This window comes from Oryzias latipes, chromosome 24 (assembly GCF_002234675.1).
Source record: "Oryzias latipes chromosome 24, ASM223467v1".
Taxonomy (NCBI): domain Eukaryota; kingdom Metazoa; phylum Chordata; class Actinopteri; order Beloniformes; family Adrianichthyidae; genus Oryzias; species Oryzias latipes.
In genome coordinates this window covers 10,592,197-10,607,810 of record NC_019882.2, presented here as the reverse complement: position 1 = coordinate 10,607,810, position 15,614 = coordinate 10,592,197, and the positions used below count along the sequence as shown (strand labels likewise).

At 42.5% G+C, this 15,614-nt stretch overlaps 3 protein-coding genes across 3 annotated transcripts; 1 reads left to right on the top strand and 2 right to left on the bottom strand.

Moving 5' to 3' along the window:
• On the bottom strand, nt 1-5,103 carry LOC101170140 (gap junction alpha-1 protein). The gene is made up of 2 exons (XM_004083534.3): nt 4,981-5,103; nt 1-3,197 (listed from the first exon to the last, which is right to left on the bottom strand). Exon 2 carries the CDS (start codon nt 3,179-3,181, stop codon nt 2,003-2,005), a length of 1,179 nt encoding a protein of 392 aa, XP_004083582.1. The 5' UTR covers nt 3,182-3,197; nt 4,981-5,103; the 3' UTR covers nt 1-2,002.
• A 3,088-nt stretch (nt 5,104-8,191) lies between these two features.
• Nucleotides 8,192-9,756, bottom strand: LOC101173275 (gap junction Cx32.2 protein). Its single transcript, XM_004083627.4, has 2 exons — nt 9,575-9,756; nt 8,192-9,427 (listed from the first exon to the last, which is right to left on the bottom strand). Exon 2 carries the CDS (start codon nt 9,409-9,411, stop codon nt 8,572-8,574), a length of 840 nt encoding a protein of 279 aa, XP_004083675.1. The 5' UTR covers nt 9,412-9,427; nt 9,575-9,756; the 3' UTR covers nt 8,192-8,571.
• Nucleotides 9,757-12,425: 2,669 nt separating this feature from the next.
• On the top strand, nt 12,426-15,286 carry LOC101173030 (gap junction Cx32.2 protein). Its single transcript, XM_004083626.4, has 2 exons — nt 12,426-12,458; nt 13,934-15,286. The coding sequence occupies exon 2, from the start codon at nt 13,943-13,945 to the stop codon at nt 14,708-14,710; it is 768 nt and encodes a 255-aa protein (XP_004083674.1). The 5' UTR covers nt 12,426-12,458; nt 13,934-13,942; the 3' UTR covers nt 14,711-15,286.
• The last annotated feature ends 328 nt before the right edge of the window (nt 15,287-15,614 follow it).

The window sequence follows — 15,614 nt, the reverse complement described above, 5'->3', positions numbered from 1 at the left end:
TCAGGATTTAAGAAAGAAAACTTTATTGGTTAGAGAAGCATTTCACAGATACAAAGAGCGACTCTGTCTTTTATTATCAGGCACTTTCACTGTACAACAGTGGATCCTCGTGGGTCAGCACCGCGCGACAGACCACTGGTCCGGTTCTGTCACTGGTGTGCGCCACAGCTCCCTGTGAAACCAGGTGATTGACATCGTGTGTGGCTGACTTTTGTGTTGTACAATAAATTAGTAACATGTCTGTAAGAAAACTCGTGCTTCAGAAAACATCTTCTAACACCAAGATCTCAGTGCAAACATCCAAAACATGAGTACCGACAACATGATGAACAGGTCAAGATGAGGACGGGAGGGGAGGGACAGCTGTGGAGCTACCAGGGCAGACGTTAACACACACCACTAAAAATTAGTCTACAAACTCACATTTCATCTGGACAGCTAGTTACAGTTACAGTACTACGTCTCTATGTGTCAGGCAGCAGCGGTTAAACAAACCCTACAATACTCAACATTCAGAGTTCCTGTTCGCCTCAAGAGACGAGCTCAATCCGAGCTTGATCCGAGCGCTAGGTGACGGTGACGCACGGAACAAGAAAGTCGTGAAACAAAAGCACGTCATCACACAGATTCAAAGTCTCTCAGGAATCCACTGTATAGTCGGCTGCGATTGTAAGGCAAACGGTTTGGTTTGGTGTTCAATTAATACGAAAGGGGGTTGGGTGGAAGACGATTGTTTTTTTTATATGGCAGATTCAGGGCAATAATCCTGATCTTCCACATGAGATGAAGACCTGTTTAAGACAAGTACTCAACGAAGAGCATAGAAAAACTTCACCAAACCACGACTCCAGTTTTTTTGACAAAATTCTCAGTTAGAACTCAAGAGGGGTATCGCATGGACTACAGTCCTGTATCCCAACTATATTTGGCACCTGTTCATTGAAACTGCAGTTTTCTACTGCAACCAAAGGTTTGTGCCTCCCTGAAGGTCATGGTTGGTTAGGGAAACCGCTGCTCAGAACGTTTCAAAAAGTTGTTTACAATCAGGTCCTAGAGAGGACTAAATGGTGACTTCTGTCTGTAGCAACGGTAGAACCAGTAAAGGATCAGAATCCATTATCTGGACGTACAACCCTGGAATATCACCACAGGTCCTGGTTGTTCAGGGCTTGTTTGTGGGTCTACTGCATGTTCAAACAATAAACACTATAAGCTTTACTAAGAACTAGATAAACCCCCGTTAGTCGGCAGGTTAGTTTGGAGTTAAAGGTTAAGAAGGCAGCAAAGTCATCAAGGGGGCCAGAATACGAACAAACCCTGACAAACCAAAACCTAGAGTGTTGAACGAGGCTGGTTTCAAAGATCTCAGAGCATTTGAGGACCAACTCCATCAGGGCTGAGTTTTAAAATCAATTCTGTGACAGAGGGGGGTCCTACTCTACAAGACTTATCAATGTGTTTCTCTGGTTAACAAAAGCTGTCTGATGCACCGCCCACCAAGTACAGTGTTTTCACTAAATAGTGCAGGCTACAAATACCAAAGAGACGTGTGTCAATAGGAGGCGGCTCTGCTCAGGTTCCTAAATCCGAGCAGATGGCCCTGCCTCTTGTATGCCCTCCACCTTGTTTGTTGTTCCTTCTCTGTTGCCCCTCGCCGGCTGTAGCTCCACGGCGGTGGTCTAAAGATTTTGAAAACTTATGGGTAAAGGATGAACCGGCTTTCCGTGTTCTGAACCAGCCCTATGGCTGCTGTGTTTTTTAAAGCTGGACTAATGGAACTACAAAGTTACAGTACAGACAAAATAGTTGCGAGTTGTACCTTTTGAAAGTGTTACACTGAAGCTTTAATGTCTCTGACTGACACACAGTCTCTATCGTGAGGACAGTGATTGAGGTTAGTCCCACCTTCTTCATGACCCTTTCTGATCAAGTGTTGCCTGATTGTCCGCCTGCAGCCTCACATCCTGTCGGCCAGGCAGAACGGTAAGGTCGCCAGGGCCCGTTAGACATCCAGGTCATCGGGTCGGGCTCTGCTGCTCATCCTGCTGCTAGCCCGGCTGCACGGCCTGGGGTCCATCAGCGCCAGGGGCTGCAGTTCGTGTCCCGCTGATGATGTGAGTTTCTTGTGCTCATGGGTGTCATCAGGAAAGTCAAAGGCTTGTGCGTGGGAGTTTGAAATGGTACTTCCCGCACCAGTTTGACCCAGCCGGTTCTGCTCCGTAGAGTAGTTGGCCCAGTTCTGCTCATTGGCTTGCTTATTGTAATTCCGGCAGGAGCCGGTTCCACGCTCCCCTGTGGCGAGCTTGTAGCCTGGAGGGGACATGGGTGAGATGGGGGCGGTTGGGGATGAACAGCCGTTGTAGTAAGCGTACTTTGTGGTGGACAGCTCTTTGGGGGTGGGGCTCAAAGTTCCTCCTCCCCCGGGGAAAAGCCCGGCCTGCTGCTGCTGCTGCTTTCCCTTTACGCGGTCTTTGATCCTCTTGAATAAGACGTAGAAAAGCTCGATGACGTTGAGCATCAGAGAGACCAGAGAGACCACCAGCATGAAGATGATGAAGACGGTCTTCTCTGTGGGCCGCGACAGGAAACAGTCCACCCTGTGAGGACACGGGTCCCTCTCGCAAGTGTAGACGGCGTTCAGACTGAAGCCGTAGATGTACCACTGGATCAACAGGAAGCCCACCTCAAACAGAGACTTGAAGAAGATGCTCACAATGTAAGTTCTGAGGAGGCCTCCCTTCATCTTCACTTTTCCGTGCTCCTCAATGCCGTACTTCATTTTTTTTAACTCAATTTGCCTAAGCGGGATGTCAACATCACCCCCATCATTCTGAACGGCTTTAAGCTCCTCCTCCTTTCTGTTGAGTTTCTGTTCCTTCCTGTGCAGATAGAAAACGTGAGCCAGGTAGAGCAGCGTGGGCGTTGATACAAAGATGATCTGCAGCACCCAGAAGCGAACATGGGAGATGGGGAACGATTTGTCGTAGCAGACGTTTTCACAACCAGGCTGCTGGGTGTTACACTTAAAAGCCGACTGCTCGTCACCCCAGGCCGACTCCACTGCGGTACCCAGAACCAGGATCCTAAAGATGAAGAGCACGGACAGCCAGACCTTCCCACCCGCAGTAGAATAGGCCTGGACTTTGTCCAGCAGACGACCCAGAGCACTCCAATCACCCATCGTTGGGGAGTGTTAGCTGGTGGAAGAAGAAAAGAGAGAAGTTGAACTGACAATGTCGTGAAGTCAAACAAACTTTCAGTGTTGGCTGAGTTGCAGCCAGACGTTGGATAAAAGCAAAGGAGAGTGATAAGATCTTACAGGAAACATAACTGAGAGTTATTACTTTGGACGGAAAATTTGTGGCTTCAATTCACTTTTCCACTCACTGTTCTCTCAGTTTGTTCCAACTTCTAGTTTTTGCATAAAATAGTGTTGCATTATAATCCGTTTTCTTAATTTTAGTTGGGTTTTGCTAATTTACAATCATAAATCGGATGTGGAGATCCTCTAAAATTAGGTTTTCTTTTTTGAGAAACATTAATATGTTTGATGGAAACAATTAATTCAATTGAAAGAACTTTAGTTTTTTGTTTGTTTTTTTGAAGGATTATGTAATTAAGGAGAACTTAAGGGGACCAAACGAAATGCTTAATGACGCAACAAGCTAATCCAATTAGTGGAGCAGGGGACAAAGAGCACGTTTTTGTTCTTTTCCTTAAGAGCTTCACTTTAAATCCAGACTGGCTTGGAAAAAAGGAATTAAAATGGAAAACACATTCAGATTCTGCTGAATCAAAGCGCTGTGGAACTACTCTCATCATCTTGTTTTCTATTAGACACTTTTAGCAGAAATGAAGGCGACAAAACTTATAAATTCAGACAGTTGGGTTTTAAAACTGATCAGAACTTTCAATGGTGGAGCCACAAATCAAAAAATAACTCTAACACTGAAGGTTCTGGTTGGTTCCAGCTGACTGGGTCCCTAAAGGTCTTCAGGTCTTCATCCTGTAAAAGTTTTGGCGCTTAATGTGCATTAATCCCTTTGCGCATTTGGGTGCAAATATGCATCAAACCACTTCTGTTACAAAATTACCTTAATAAAAAAAAAACTGGAAAAGAATGTAAGCGTCAAGAGCCAGAATGTGGCCCCAGAGGAAAGACAGAAAGACCAAAAAAGATGCCGACAGCTAACACAAGGAGGCTTGGTTGAGCGCCGCCCGAGCCTCTGTGCTGTGACGGGGTTCAGTCGGGGCATCAAGAGCCCAGGAGAAATCCTGCTGCAATACAGATGCAGAAACAGGAGGCAGAATGTTGTTTTTTCATGTGACTGATACAACAACAGGTCCTTGAAAGGCTTTCAGATACTCTGACTGTCAGACAGAAGCACTGGAGGTGCATCATGTAAAACCCCAGCTGTAAATCATGAAAAAAGAGGATCTGCAGACTTTACTGACCTCATGGAAACATCAGGTCAAAAAAAACAACCCAACAGGACATTAAATGCTGGTGCATGTGACACATAAAAAGATTCTCAGAGTGGGCCTCACAAGAAAGACCTTTGTGGATGAGCAGGAAGCTGCAGGCTGGTTCAATTCTCTGCATGTGCTCTCACTTATCTGGAAGCTCTGCAGGGTCCAACTCCTGAGGAGTCCGGGAGGAGAAGAACAGTTGCTGACTGTTAGGAGACACAATGTCCCGCCACTTTCTGCATGAATGAGTTCAGAGAAAGCAGCACAAAGCGCTACAGAGCTTTGACAAGGTCCTCTGGAGGAGCCCAAGGCTCCTCTCCACCACACAACCCACATCCACTTCAGAGGGAACCACGGAGAAACCCGTCCAGAACCGCTCACCTGAGCGCACACTGAGAGGAGAAAGTGTCCTCCATCTATCTGGTCCTCAACAAGAAGACTGGTGAAGATGTTGCATTAAGAAAGAAAGAAGAGTTGCCTGGTTCTGGTCAGGACTGTAGTAGAACTCACCTGGACGTTCGGAGAGACCGTGTCCGCCGTGTCTCAGTCCTGTGGGGAGGGGTTGGACTCGCGCACCGGCCCCGCAGCCGAACTGAACCAAACTGTCAAAGTTACTCTATAAGAGGAGGTCCAGTCACGTGACCACATCCACGTCAAGAGCCTGTGGGGGGAGGCGCGAGAGTGCGCGCGCGCGCGCGGGGTTGTACGCGCAGCCGCTCACCTAGAAGGTTGGAAGGGCCAGGGCCGGAGTTAGTCTTTTCAGGGACCAAATCAAAACACAGTTACGTTTTTTTTATTTTTCTCTTTTTTCCAGTATTATTTAAACATTAATATAATTTCTGCAGTGATCGAACGTATAAACTTTAGATTTAAACTATTTGTAAGAAGAAAAAAATGCAGGAAGACAAAGCTGACAGGTCCAAAACCACACTGATCCTGTTATTTTTAACATTTAAAAACTTAGGCCAACATAACTGGAGTTGTGATATACTGTAGCAAATATGTGGGTAAAAAAATGTTGTGCCATCCATTATAAAGAATAACTAATAATATAAACTATTAAACTGTGGGCTATAATCATCTCAGTTTCCTCATTGTTTAACAGAAAGTCACTATTGCAGAAGTTGATAGAAAGAAATAATTCCTACATTTGGGCTCATTGACTAGATCTAAACCAAAAGAAAGCATTATTTATTTAACTCTTTTTGAGAATGAATCAAATCAGGAGATTTATGAAGATATTTAAAATAAATATAACTTTTTCCCATTAATTTAAAAAGGGAGGTTGCTAACAAATTGCTAACAATTAAAGAACTTGAAAAATATGTAATCTCTCTCTCCCTCTATCTATCTATCTATCTATCTATCTATCTATCTATCTATCTATCTATCTATCTATCTATCTATCTATCTATCTATCTATCTATCTATCTATCTATCTATCTATCTATCTATCTATCTATCTATCTATCTATCTATCTATCTATCTATCTATCTATCTATCTACCTAATCTTGAACTATTGGAACTGATTTTAATTTCCTTAATCATGATCTATTTCATTTTTATATGGTTTCATTGTTTTTCTTTAAAAAAAAAAAAACTAAAGAAACTACTAAAATGAGCAGCAAAAGGTCTTCCAGATAAACCTTGCAGGTCCTGGAGAACAGAACTGTCTGATAAAAGGTTCCTGATCATGTGATCGGTGTGGTGACATTTACCAACACTGAATGGTCCCTCTGAGAAATCACAGTTAACTGAGTAGCAGTCAATAGCGCCACCTAGTGGTGGAAGTGATTAAAAACAATCAATTGTTAAAGTTTATCCACCAATAGAATAGAATAGAAAGCTTTTCTTGTCACTGTCCACCTGGACAATGAAACTGGAGTAGTCTCCATTTTAGTGCAAAAGCAAATCTAACAAAGTATAATATAAAACATGTCAGTATAAACAATGTAATATAACTATATGTATATTTATATATTTAATATAATTACATTGTAATTTAATTATTATTTTCTTTATAATAATGTGCAGAGTGATATGTACAGATATAAACATGTCAGATGTGCTAAAACAGCATGGAGGGGGGGGAAGTGTTGACCAGTTCACCTAAATAAGCACATGTACATATACACATACATAGACATATACACTGGCAAGTGCTGTGGCAAATTTTATCTGGGTGTTTTGGATTTGAGTATGGTTTTTGCCTTGGGAAAGAAGCTATTTTTGAGTCTGTTTATTTTAAATTGGATGCCTCTGTAGCGCCTCCCAGAGGGCAACAGGTTGAACAAGTCTGAGCCAGGGTGTTTCCTTGATGATGTTTTGAGCCCTGCTGAGGCAGCGTGTGGAGTAGATGTCAGTCAGGGAGAAGGTGTCCCATTTGTCTTCTGAGCTGTCTCTACGACTCTCTGCAGCCTCTCCTTGTCTGCAATGGCAGCTGCCGTAATGTTATGCAGTATGTGAGGAGGCTCTTGATGGATGAGTGGTAGAAGGTCAGGAAGTGTAGACACTGCTGAGCCTTTTTGATGATTGCTGTGATGTTGGCTGTCCAGGAGAGGTCAACAGAGATAATGATCCAGACGAACCTGAAGGTGTGGACCCTCTCCACATTGATATGGAGGGGGGCTGGGTAAGCGCCATGCTTCCTGAAGTCGAGGATGATCTCCATGGTTTTCCTTGTGTTTAGAGTAAGATTTTTCTCTGAAGACCAGGTTGTCAGCTTCAGGACAAGGCAGTAAAAGACAAAATGTAATCTCTGTTCTCGACTCCATTTATAATCTAGAACCTCAAAAGCAGATAAATATTGGAGAAGAGAATTTGAACAAATGCTAAAAAGAGTTAACTAATGACATTTTTTTGCTAAATTCATTCGTACCCAAAATGCGCTTCTTTTACTGAGGCAGATATGTGCCAAAACACGTGTTTAAGTTTTGGCACATATTTGCTTTCAGAAAGATTTCCTGTTGTGGTCAGAAGTTCTGATCTTTATTTCTTTATAGTCGAGGTGAATTGGGTCAAAGTGTGTTTTATCATATTTTGTGCCTTCACCTAAGTTCATTAATGCATTATGTAGGAGCTAAAGGCCTAGAAACTATTTAACTAAGTTCTAGCTCCTTTGATACACTGAGATGTGCGACGCCAGAGTTGATTGACGCCAAGCGGGCTGTCGTTTCCTTATACGACGAAAAGAAATGAGTCTTTTACTCCGATCAACTTTGCATTACTTTGTTTCTTTTATTAATTTACACTACTGAACGGATTGGACTACTCTTTTGCTTCATTTCCCGCACAAGCGGTCAAAAACCATTTCTCCATCTGGCTCATGTACACCTGTGTGTGGTCAGATCATCAACCAATTTATAATTGACAGCAAAACATGAAAACAGCGACACCCACAGGACATTTTTCTCAATAGGGCTCCTACACATTATGTTAATTGTATTGTATTGGTCCATGCAAACCCCCAATATAATTATGTGAATGTATCAAATTTCTTTTTAATATAACCTGTTTTATTTGATTTAACACATTGACCAACTTTTTGTTAAAATAAAATCATTTGTTTTTTGTCAATAATTGAAATTTGTCAATAAATGAAAAACAAAAAAAAGGTTTTCTAATTATTTATATTTTGAAATCAAATAATTTGACTAGAATGTTTTAAAAAAGCATACTTAGATTTAAAGTTTTTAGCTTTCAACTTACATCACAGAGACTTGATTTTCTCATTTTCTTTATTTGCAAAAGCCTTTGATAGACAGCAGTGAAATTGACATTCAGTCAGTGTTCCTATTGTAAAAGCGTTCCCAGTGGTCTTTAATGATGATCATGCTGTTTTTAGCCAAAATAGAAAAACTTATCATTTTCTAAAACATAGTTTCTGCAGCGGCAGGAGTTCATCAGAAATTTTTCTCTGAGTTATGGGCGCAGAGTAAACCTGGCCCAAATTCCCCTCCCAATTACTGAGAGCTCTCTGTTTACATGCTCTCCCTCTAGCTTACAGCCCCTCCCACCCCTAACTTAACAGTAGCAGTGCAACAAAAAGGGTTAGCAAAATTGGAGCTGTCTACTGTCTGCGCTTGATCCACAACAATCATCAGCTCTTCTTCTCCTTGCTGCTTGAGTCCTCTCCTGTGTCATCCATGCCTGACAGAACGTGGGGAGTTGGTCCTGGTAACCCAACGTATAGCCCACCCGCAGACTTCCAAGCAGGGTTGGCTGAGTACTGCTGTGAGCTGAGAGCATACTGCTGCCTCAGAGTCCGTTTTGTGGCTTTTCTCCTCCTGCTGCACAGCAAGTAGATGATCTCAATGATGTTGAGGAGCACGGAGAGGCCCGTAACTCCAAACATGAAGAAGATGAAGAAGGTCTTCTCTGTGGGGCGGGAGATGTAACACTCAACGCCAGTGGATTTTGAGCAAGGCTCAACGTCACAGGGGATATAGAGGGAAATGATTTGTGACTTGTAGATGTAGAGCTGACCCACGGTGAAGCCCACTTCCAAGAGGATCTTGAAGATCAGCTGGGTCATGTAGGTGCAGAACAGGATGCCCTTTATTCTCACTTTCCCTCGATCATCCGTGTACCTTGACTTCTTCAGCGCATCCCCATCCTCCACCATCCTCTTCTCTCTGTGGACGATGAACACAGCATGGCCCAGGTACAACAGGGTGGGCGTGGACACGAAGAGGATCTGTAGGACCCAGTAGCGCACGTGAGATATGGGAAAGCTGTGATTGTAGCAGAGGTAATTACATCCAGGTTCATAAGTGTCGCAGGAAAAGTCAGACGATTCGTCGTCCCACACGTTGTCCGCAGCAGCACCCAGAACGAAGATCCGGAAGAGGAAGAGGACGCTCATCCAGATCTTCCCCACCACTGTGGAGTGGGACTGAACTTTATCCAGCAGCAGAGACAGATAAGACCAGTCCCCCATGGTCTGAGGTTTACACCTGCAAAAAAAACAAATCGAAGCTGCTCACACTTTGCTAAAGTCCTGCCACACCACCTATTAGCTGTAACACAGGTGAAGAAAGCTGAAATCCAGTTTTGATCACAAGAAAAGTTAGTAAAACAGATTTTCTAAACCAAACCCATACCTGTCTTTGAGCTGCAGGTCCCAGCCGTGAGAAGGTCACAGAGAAAGCTGAGCGACCGTCGGCAAGCTGGAAGGGACTTAAATAGCTTAAAGTCAAGGAGATGCGTGGACGACTCCCACTGAAGAAGAATATGCTGACGCGTCTGCTGCGGAGGATGAGCATGTTTCATCATTTTCAGTTCCTCAAAACAAAGTGACTTGATGACCACAGGGATAGTTTCCATTACCAACACCCGGTGAGTCCGACTCTCCCTATTAATGAACCATACAGGAGGAATCTATGTGTCATTAAACTGCTTAGTGACAACAGTTACTTCAAATCAATAATAAATACTGCACTAAAAGCTTTTAACACCCCTGCAAAAACAAAATTGCCTATGAATTGTGGGTGGGACATTGGCGTGAAGCAACCCCCTCCACATTGCTGAGAGCTCGGAGCAGGGAGCTTGTGTGCTCGGCACATTTTCTATGTCACTAATAATCTCTTTTTCATGCATCTCTGATTCTCAATGATTTGAAAAAAGAAAAACCTCAAAAATGCAACTTTAAGCTCAATTTTCTTTCTTCATCATGAGAAAGATGAAACAAGAACATGTTAAAAACACCAAAAATACAGTTTTCATCAGAGTGGGATATAAACCCTATTATGGATTAGCCATTGTTCTTTCATTTTAGGCCAATCAGAACAAACTTTTTTCCCCTAATCTGCTCTTGCTCCTGCATACATTCAGTTATATCAGGTTTGTCTGAGTTCAAATAAACCTTACAATATGATTATTGAGGTCATTCCCTTAGTGGGATCTTGAAAATTGTCCCTTTCAAAAAACCCTCTTATACCTAACAAGACTGTTACATTTAATTTCCTGAAAATGTCCATTTGAACAATTAACTTTCATGTGTCCCTCGCAGAAATAAAGTTAAATAAAAGTACACACATCAAAAACAAACATGAGGTTTTTGTTGTTGTTGTTGTTAACTCTAAAAGCAACAGTGAAATAGTGGATGACTACTTCATGACATGAATTTTCCATTAACTGGTTGCAAGTTTAAGTCCTGGGACCTGCATGATTAACTCTTTACCATCTGAATTTTGGCTCCAGTGTTTTCTTTCTTTCGACTACTTCAACCGTTAATGCAACTGACCTAATTCCAAGGGTTTCTGAAGCGGAGAAAAGCAGCCTTATGCTAATTTGCAAGACTGCACCTCAATAAAGTGTAGTGGAGAAAGTCGCTGCAAAGTCATTTTTCTTTGCATCAGAATCAGCTTGTTGCGTAAACGGATGAAGAATGACAGTAGGTCAAAAAGCGTGTGTTATTTTGGGTGTCACCAATAACATCTCCAGTGTAAAAAGGATGTGTGGGACAAATACCTAGCAGTGTGTCCCTGCTCTTGTTACCCCTCCTTGGGAAACCTCAGGCACTTGTTTCAGTGGAGCTACTGAGTGGCCACAAGGCTACCTGGGCAGCTTCCACAAGTGTGAACTTTTTAACCCTTGTGCTATCTTAGATGACCCCACCCTTACATTGATGTGTTCTCCCTACCATGGCAAAGGTGGATAAAGGTGGAAAGATTTCATGTAATCCATGGACACCAGTGAAGATCACAAATCATTGAAGAAAAAAAGGTTCAGCGCTCTGTCTAATGGGTCTAGATGACCCAACTCTCAACATTAAAGTGCCTAGAATAGCACAAGGGTTACATGTAAACAGGGTGTCCCTTGTAAGAGTTCATGCCTGAATAGTCTTCCCCTGTTAATGTTTTTGTAGGGGCTACATGCATGTTCTGTGTGAGCAAGTGGGAAATGGATTTTCCGTACAAGTGTCTGTATGTTTTGAAGAGGATTTATTTGTACGTAACGGTACAACAGGTACCAGTGTACCACACGTATTAGTATGTATGTTAACAGTTAGGCTACAGTCACAAATACAGTAACTGCCACTGCGCTGTGAGAAGGCATCGGCAGAGTCTTCAAGATTCTACATGCTCTTTAAGATCATGAATGTAGATGGGGGCAGTCAGTCAGGCATCAGTCAGACTTGCAGAATGGCCTGCTTCTGCACCCGCAGACATCTACACGTTGTCCAGTCAGAGCTTCTGCTGTCTGGCTGTCGCAGATTTCGTAATGGCCTCCTCCCCGCCTGTCACAGGACTGCCACCGCACAACTGCAAAATGTTCCCAGTCGACCTTTAGAGAAAAATTGTCCAGTCATCATAAAAAGGTTAATCTTTTTCTAAAAAACTCTGTGTAAAAATGGGACTCCCACCTCCCATTTACAAATGCTGCAGCACGGCCACCCGTGGTAAGATAATGAGAAAGACCTACCTAAAATAATGTCAAAGTGTTATCATATTTGAGCCAAAAGCGGTCAACAATAGGTGAACATCATCTAGTTTTTTTATTTTGGTGTTCACAGATGTATCACCCAAGAGGTACAACCACAGCACCAGTGTAAATAGGAAAAGGCTTTCCTTTAGTTTTGGCACCAACATTTTAGTGTTTTTACACCAAAGTTGACCAAAGGCTGCTCTGCATCAAAGAACATTGGGAGCCTGTTTACTGTGAGCCTGTGATGGACCTTAAAAGCCCCAGCAAGAACCCAGACCGCTGAGGAAACCATCTGTTGGTCAAACATGAATTTGGTTTCACCTCAGCTATGCACTCAGACTCGAGACTTGTGGGAAAGCTGGAACACCTGGACAGCGCTGGCCATTTCCATATCATGTCAACTCCCCACATTGATAGAAAATGACTCAAAGCCGTCATTTCAACATCACGACTGTCACGTAGTGTGGGAGTGTTCGAGGAAAATTGGGCAATTGGGAGGATTTATAAAAAGAGGAAGTGAGAGCAAATGTCCAGAGACGGACAGAGCTCATCGCTGAGGTAAGAGATTTTTCTAAACTCTTACTCTTTATCAAATATTGATCTTATCAGAGAGAAAATCTAACTGGTTATTATTTTCTTTGTAGGTATTAAGTTGTTCAAAGAAACAATCCTATGAAACATTTAACAGAATCACGTCCTGTAAGGACCCAATTTGGGTTTTTGCATGAAGAATAAGGGTGTGAATGTTTCCTGACTTCAACCATTACAGTGAATTTCCATAAAACAATGAAACAAAATCTGCAACATTAACAAGTGTAGTTAGCACTATATTTAAATTAAAGTAATTGAAAATATTTTTTTCAGACACGGGAGAATCAATTAAACATTGATGGATATGTTTTAAATCTGACCAGACGAAATTAATTAAAAAAAAAAACAATAGTTTAGATAGATCCTTAAGCAATTACAAGAAAGGCAGTGTAATAGGGTGCAAAATAAACCGTTTTTTTTTTCATTTATGGATGTGTGTGTGTGTGTGTGTGTAAGTATATTGATCAGATATCTTCCAGATTTCTTATCCATCCGTTTTTTAAACCCCCTATTTCCTGTCAGAGTCATAGGGTTGCTGGAGCCTATCCAAGCCACTGTTGGGTGATGGCAGGTAAACCCTCAGAGGGTTGCTAGTCCAAAACAGGGCTAAAGCAAAAAAAACAAAAATTAATTTTTCCAATATCTGTTGAATTTTGGATTAAACTATTATTATTATTTTGTTCTTATATTTATCAATAGGATGTCAAATACTGTATTGTTTATTTAAAGGACCAAGGTCAAAACAGAACTATAAATATAGCATAGTTTGACAACAAAAGTATGCAGAGGACAGCTAAAGATTTAATAGGAAGGGTGCACTGCAGCAGACTGGCAACCAGGTCAGAGTGTACCCCCCCCCCCCCCAAGCCCAACAGAAGCAGGGATGGGCTCTAGTGTCCTTATGATGCCAAAAGGATGTATGGATGGTGGAATTTGAGCAGTCAAAGTTCTAACAGGAGAACAAATAAACATACAACATATAGAAATTCAGAAATTTGGGGCAGTGGAGATCTCCTGAATATTAAAACAAAGGTCATCTTAAAATTCTTGCTGCTGCTTGCAGCCCAATCTATTCATCAACTCTCTCTGTTGGTCACATGATATTTGTTCCAGTGTTTTTTTGTGTTCCTTCCTCTCAAAACTCAACCAGTCACAGAAGCGGATCGTTCCTAACTCATTCTGTTGGAGGTTTCTTCTTAGTCTTTCATTCAGAGGGATCTTTTCTCTCCGTTGTCGCCCACTCCTTGCCCAGAACTGGATCAAAAATACTTCAGTGTAATCTCTTGGTTACACTATTTAAAAAAATGTTAGGACAGTCCATTCTATAGGAGTTATCTGGACTGAACTGGAACTGTTTTGGGGTGTTACAAGTATTAGAACAATCCAAAGGTATCCACAGCTGGGAATTCATGGATCATTCTTGTGTTATTTTTTCCCCTCAGGCTGCTAAGATGGGGGAGTGGTCTTTCCTGTCCCAGCTGTTGGACAAGGTCCAGTCCCATTCTACCGTGTTCGGAAAGGTGTGGATGATCATCCTCTTCCTCTTTCGGATCTTCATCCTTGCTGCTGGTGTGGAGAAAGTGTGGAAAGACGAACAGAGTAGCTTTAAATGCAACACAGAAACTGTGGGATGCAGGAATTTATGCTACGATCACAGTTTCCCAATATCCCACACACGGTTCTGGGTCCTGCAGATCCTCACGGTGTCGACGCCAACACTGGTCTACCTGGGACACGTTCTAATAGTGATCCGCAGGGAGAACAAACTGAGGAGGAAACAGAAACTAAAGGGGGACCACATGTCTTTAGTTAAACTACCAAAGTATACAGATGAAAGAGGGAAAGTCCAGCTCAAGGGGGTCCTCATGGTGAGTTACGTGATCCAGCTGGTGGTGAAGATCCTCCTGGAGGTGGCCTTCATCACAGGCCACTTCTATGTGTACGGCTTCTTCCTGATGCCTAAAAAGGTGTCCTGCGATCAATACCCGTGTCGACACATAAACCACTGCTTCATCAGTCGGCCCACAGAGAAGAGCATCTTCATCCTCTTTATGGTAGCGATGGCGGGCCTTTCTGTGATCCTCAACATTGTGGAGCTGCTGCACCTTGTGGTCTCAAAGGCGAGGCAGAGGAGGAGGAGGAAGAGCAGCTTGGAGCCAGTAGAGCTCAACCTGCTCAACAAGCCGAGCTTTGTATCATCTGGAAAACTGTTGTCGTGACGAGAAGAACGACCAAGCAGATCTTGACTTCAACTCCATTAATCTGCTGCTCTGAGAACACCAACTGTCTTTGTAGTGCACAAACCGAGATGCCACATAGATCCTAATCTGCTCAAAAGAAAAAGAAGCAACAAACCTGATGCTACATTCACACCAGGCATGTGATGCCCGTTCATGAATATATTCTTGAACGTGCATGTAGCCCACAGTGTTCGAACTGGACGAGCAGGGAGGAGCGTTTTTTTCTTTTTCTACTGTTTTTTAGCGGATGTCTCCGACTACCCCCCCTTTCTGTCTCAGATCTATATGTATCTATGATCTATATGTACTTTTACTTGAAGCCTCCCTAGTGCTTACTTGATGAACTTACCACTTTTGCTTTTAAACCTGCTTCGAACAGGAAGTCATGCTGTCTCATTTACGATGCCCAAAATTCCTTTTGGCCAGCTGCTAGGTGTGTGCAAGTTTGTTTAGTTTTTGAGCATGGGGTCAGATTTTCGCTCAAAGGGGCAGACAGAAAAAAGCAACGTAATAATGAAATATTCTGATTACAATAAAGACGTTTTTGCAGCCGTATTGAGAGTCTCTGTGTGCTTTCTTTAGTACTTCACTCTGTTGATGTCTGTTTGGGTTTAGTCCTTTTGAGGACTTTTTGTCCCGTTTTTAAATATTTTTTCTGTTGTTGCAAAAACATTATGGTCCTTGCAGTTAGTGACTGCTGCGGGCCATAACTAAAGTTAACTATAAAGAAAAAATGGAACTCTGCTCCTGTTTCAACAACCAAAAAAGAATAAAGGTGCCATTTAAAAAGATCTTTATATAATATAAATGTACGAAGATGGTGGAACCTAGGCACCCCGGTAAAAGCACTAAGGAAAATAGAAAAGAAGAAAAAATACACAAA

What these genes read in the sequence shown, in the direction of transcription:
- LOC101170140 (XM_004083534.3), bottom strand. Translation starts at nt 3,181, where the DNA reads ATGGGTGATTGGAGTGCTCTGGGTCGTCTGCTGGACAAAGTCCAGGCC.
- LOC101173275 (XM_004083627.4), bottom strand. Translation starts at nt 9,411, where the DNA reads ATGGGGGACTGGTCTTATCTGTCTCTGCTGCTGGATAAAGTTCAGTCC.
- LOC101173030 (XM_004083626.4), top strand. Translation starts at nt 13,943, where the DNA reads ATGGGGGAGTGGTCTTTCCTGTCCCAGCTGTTGGACAAGGTCCAGTCC.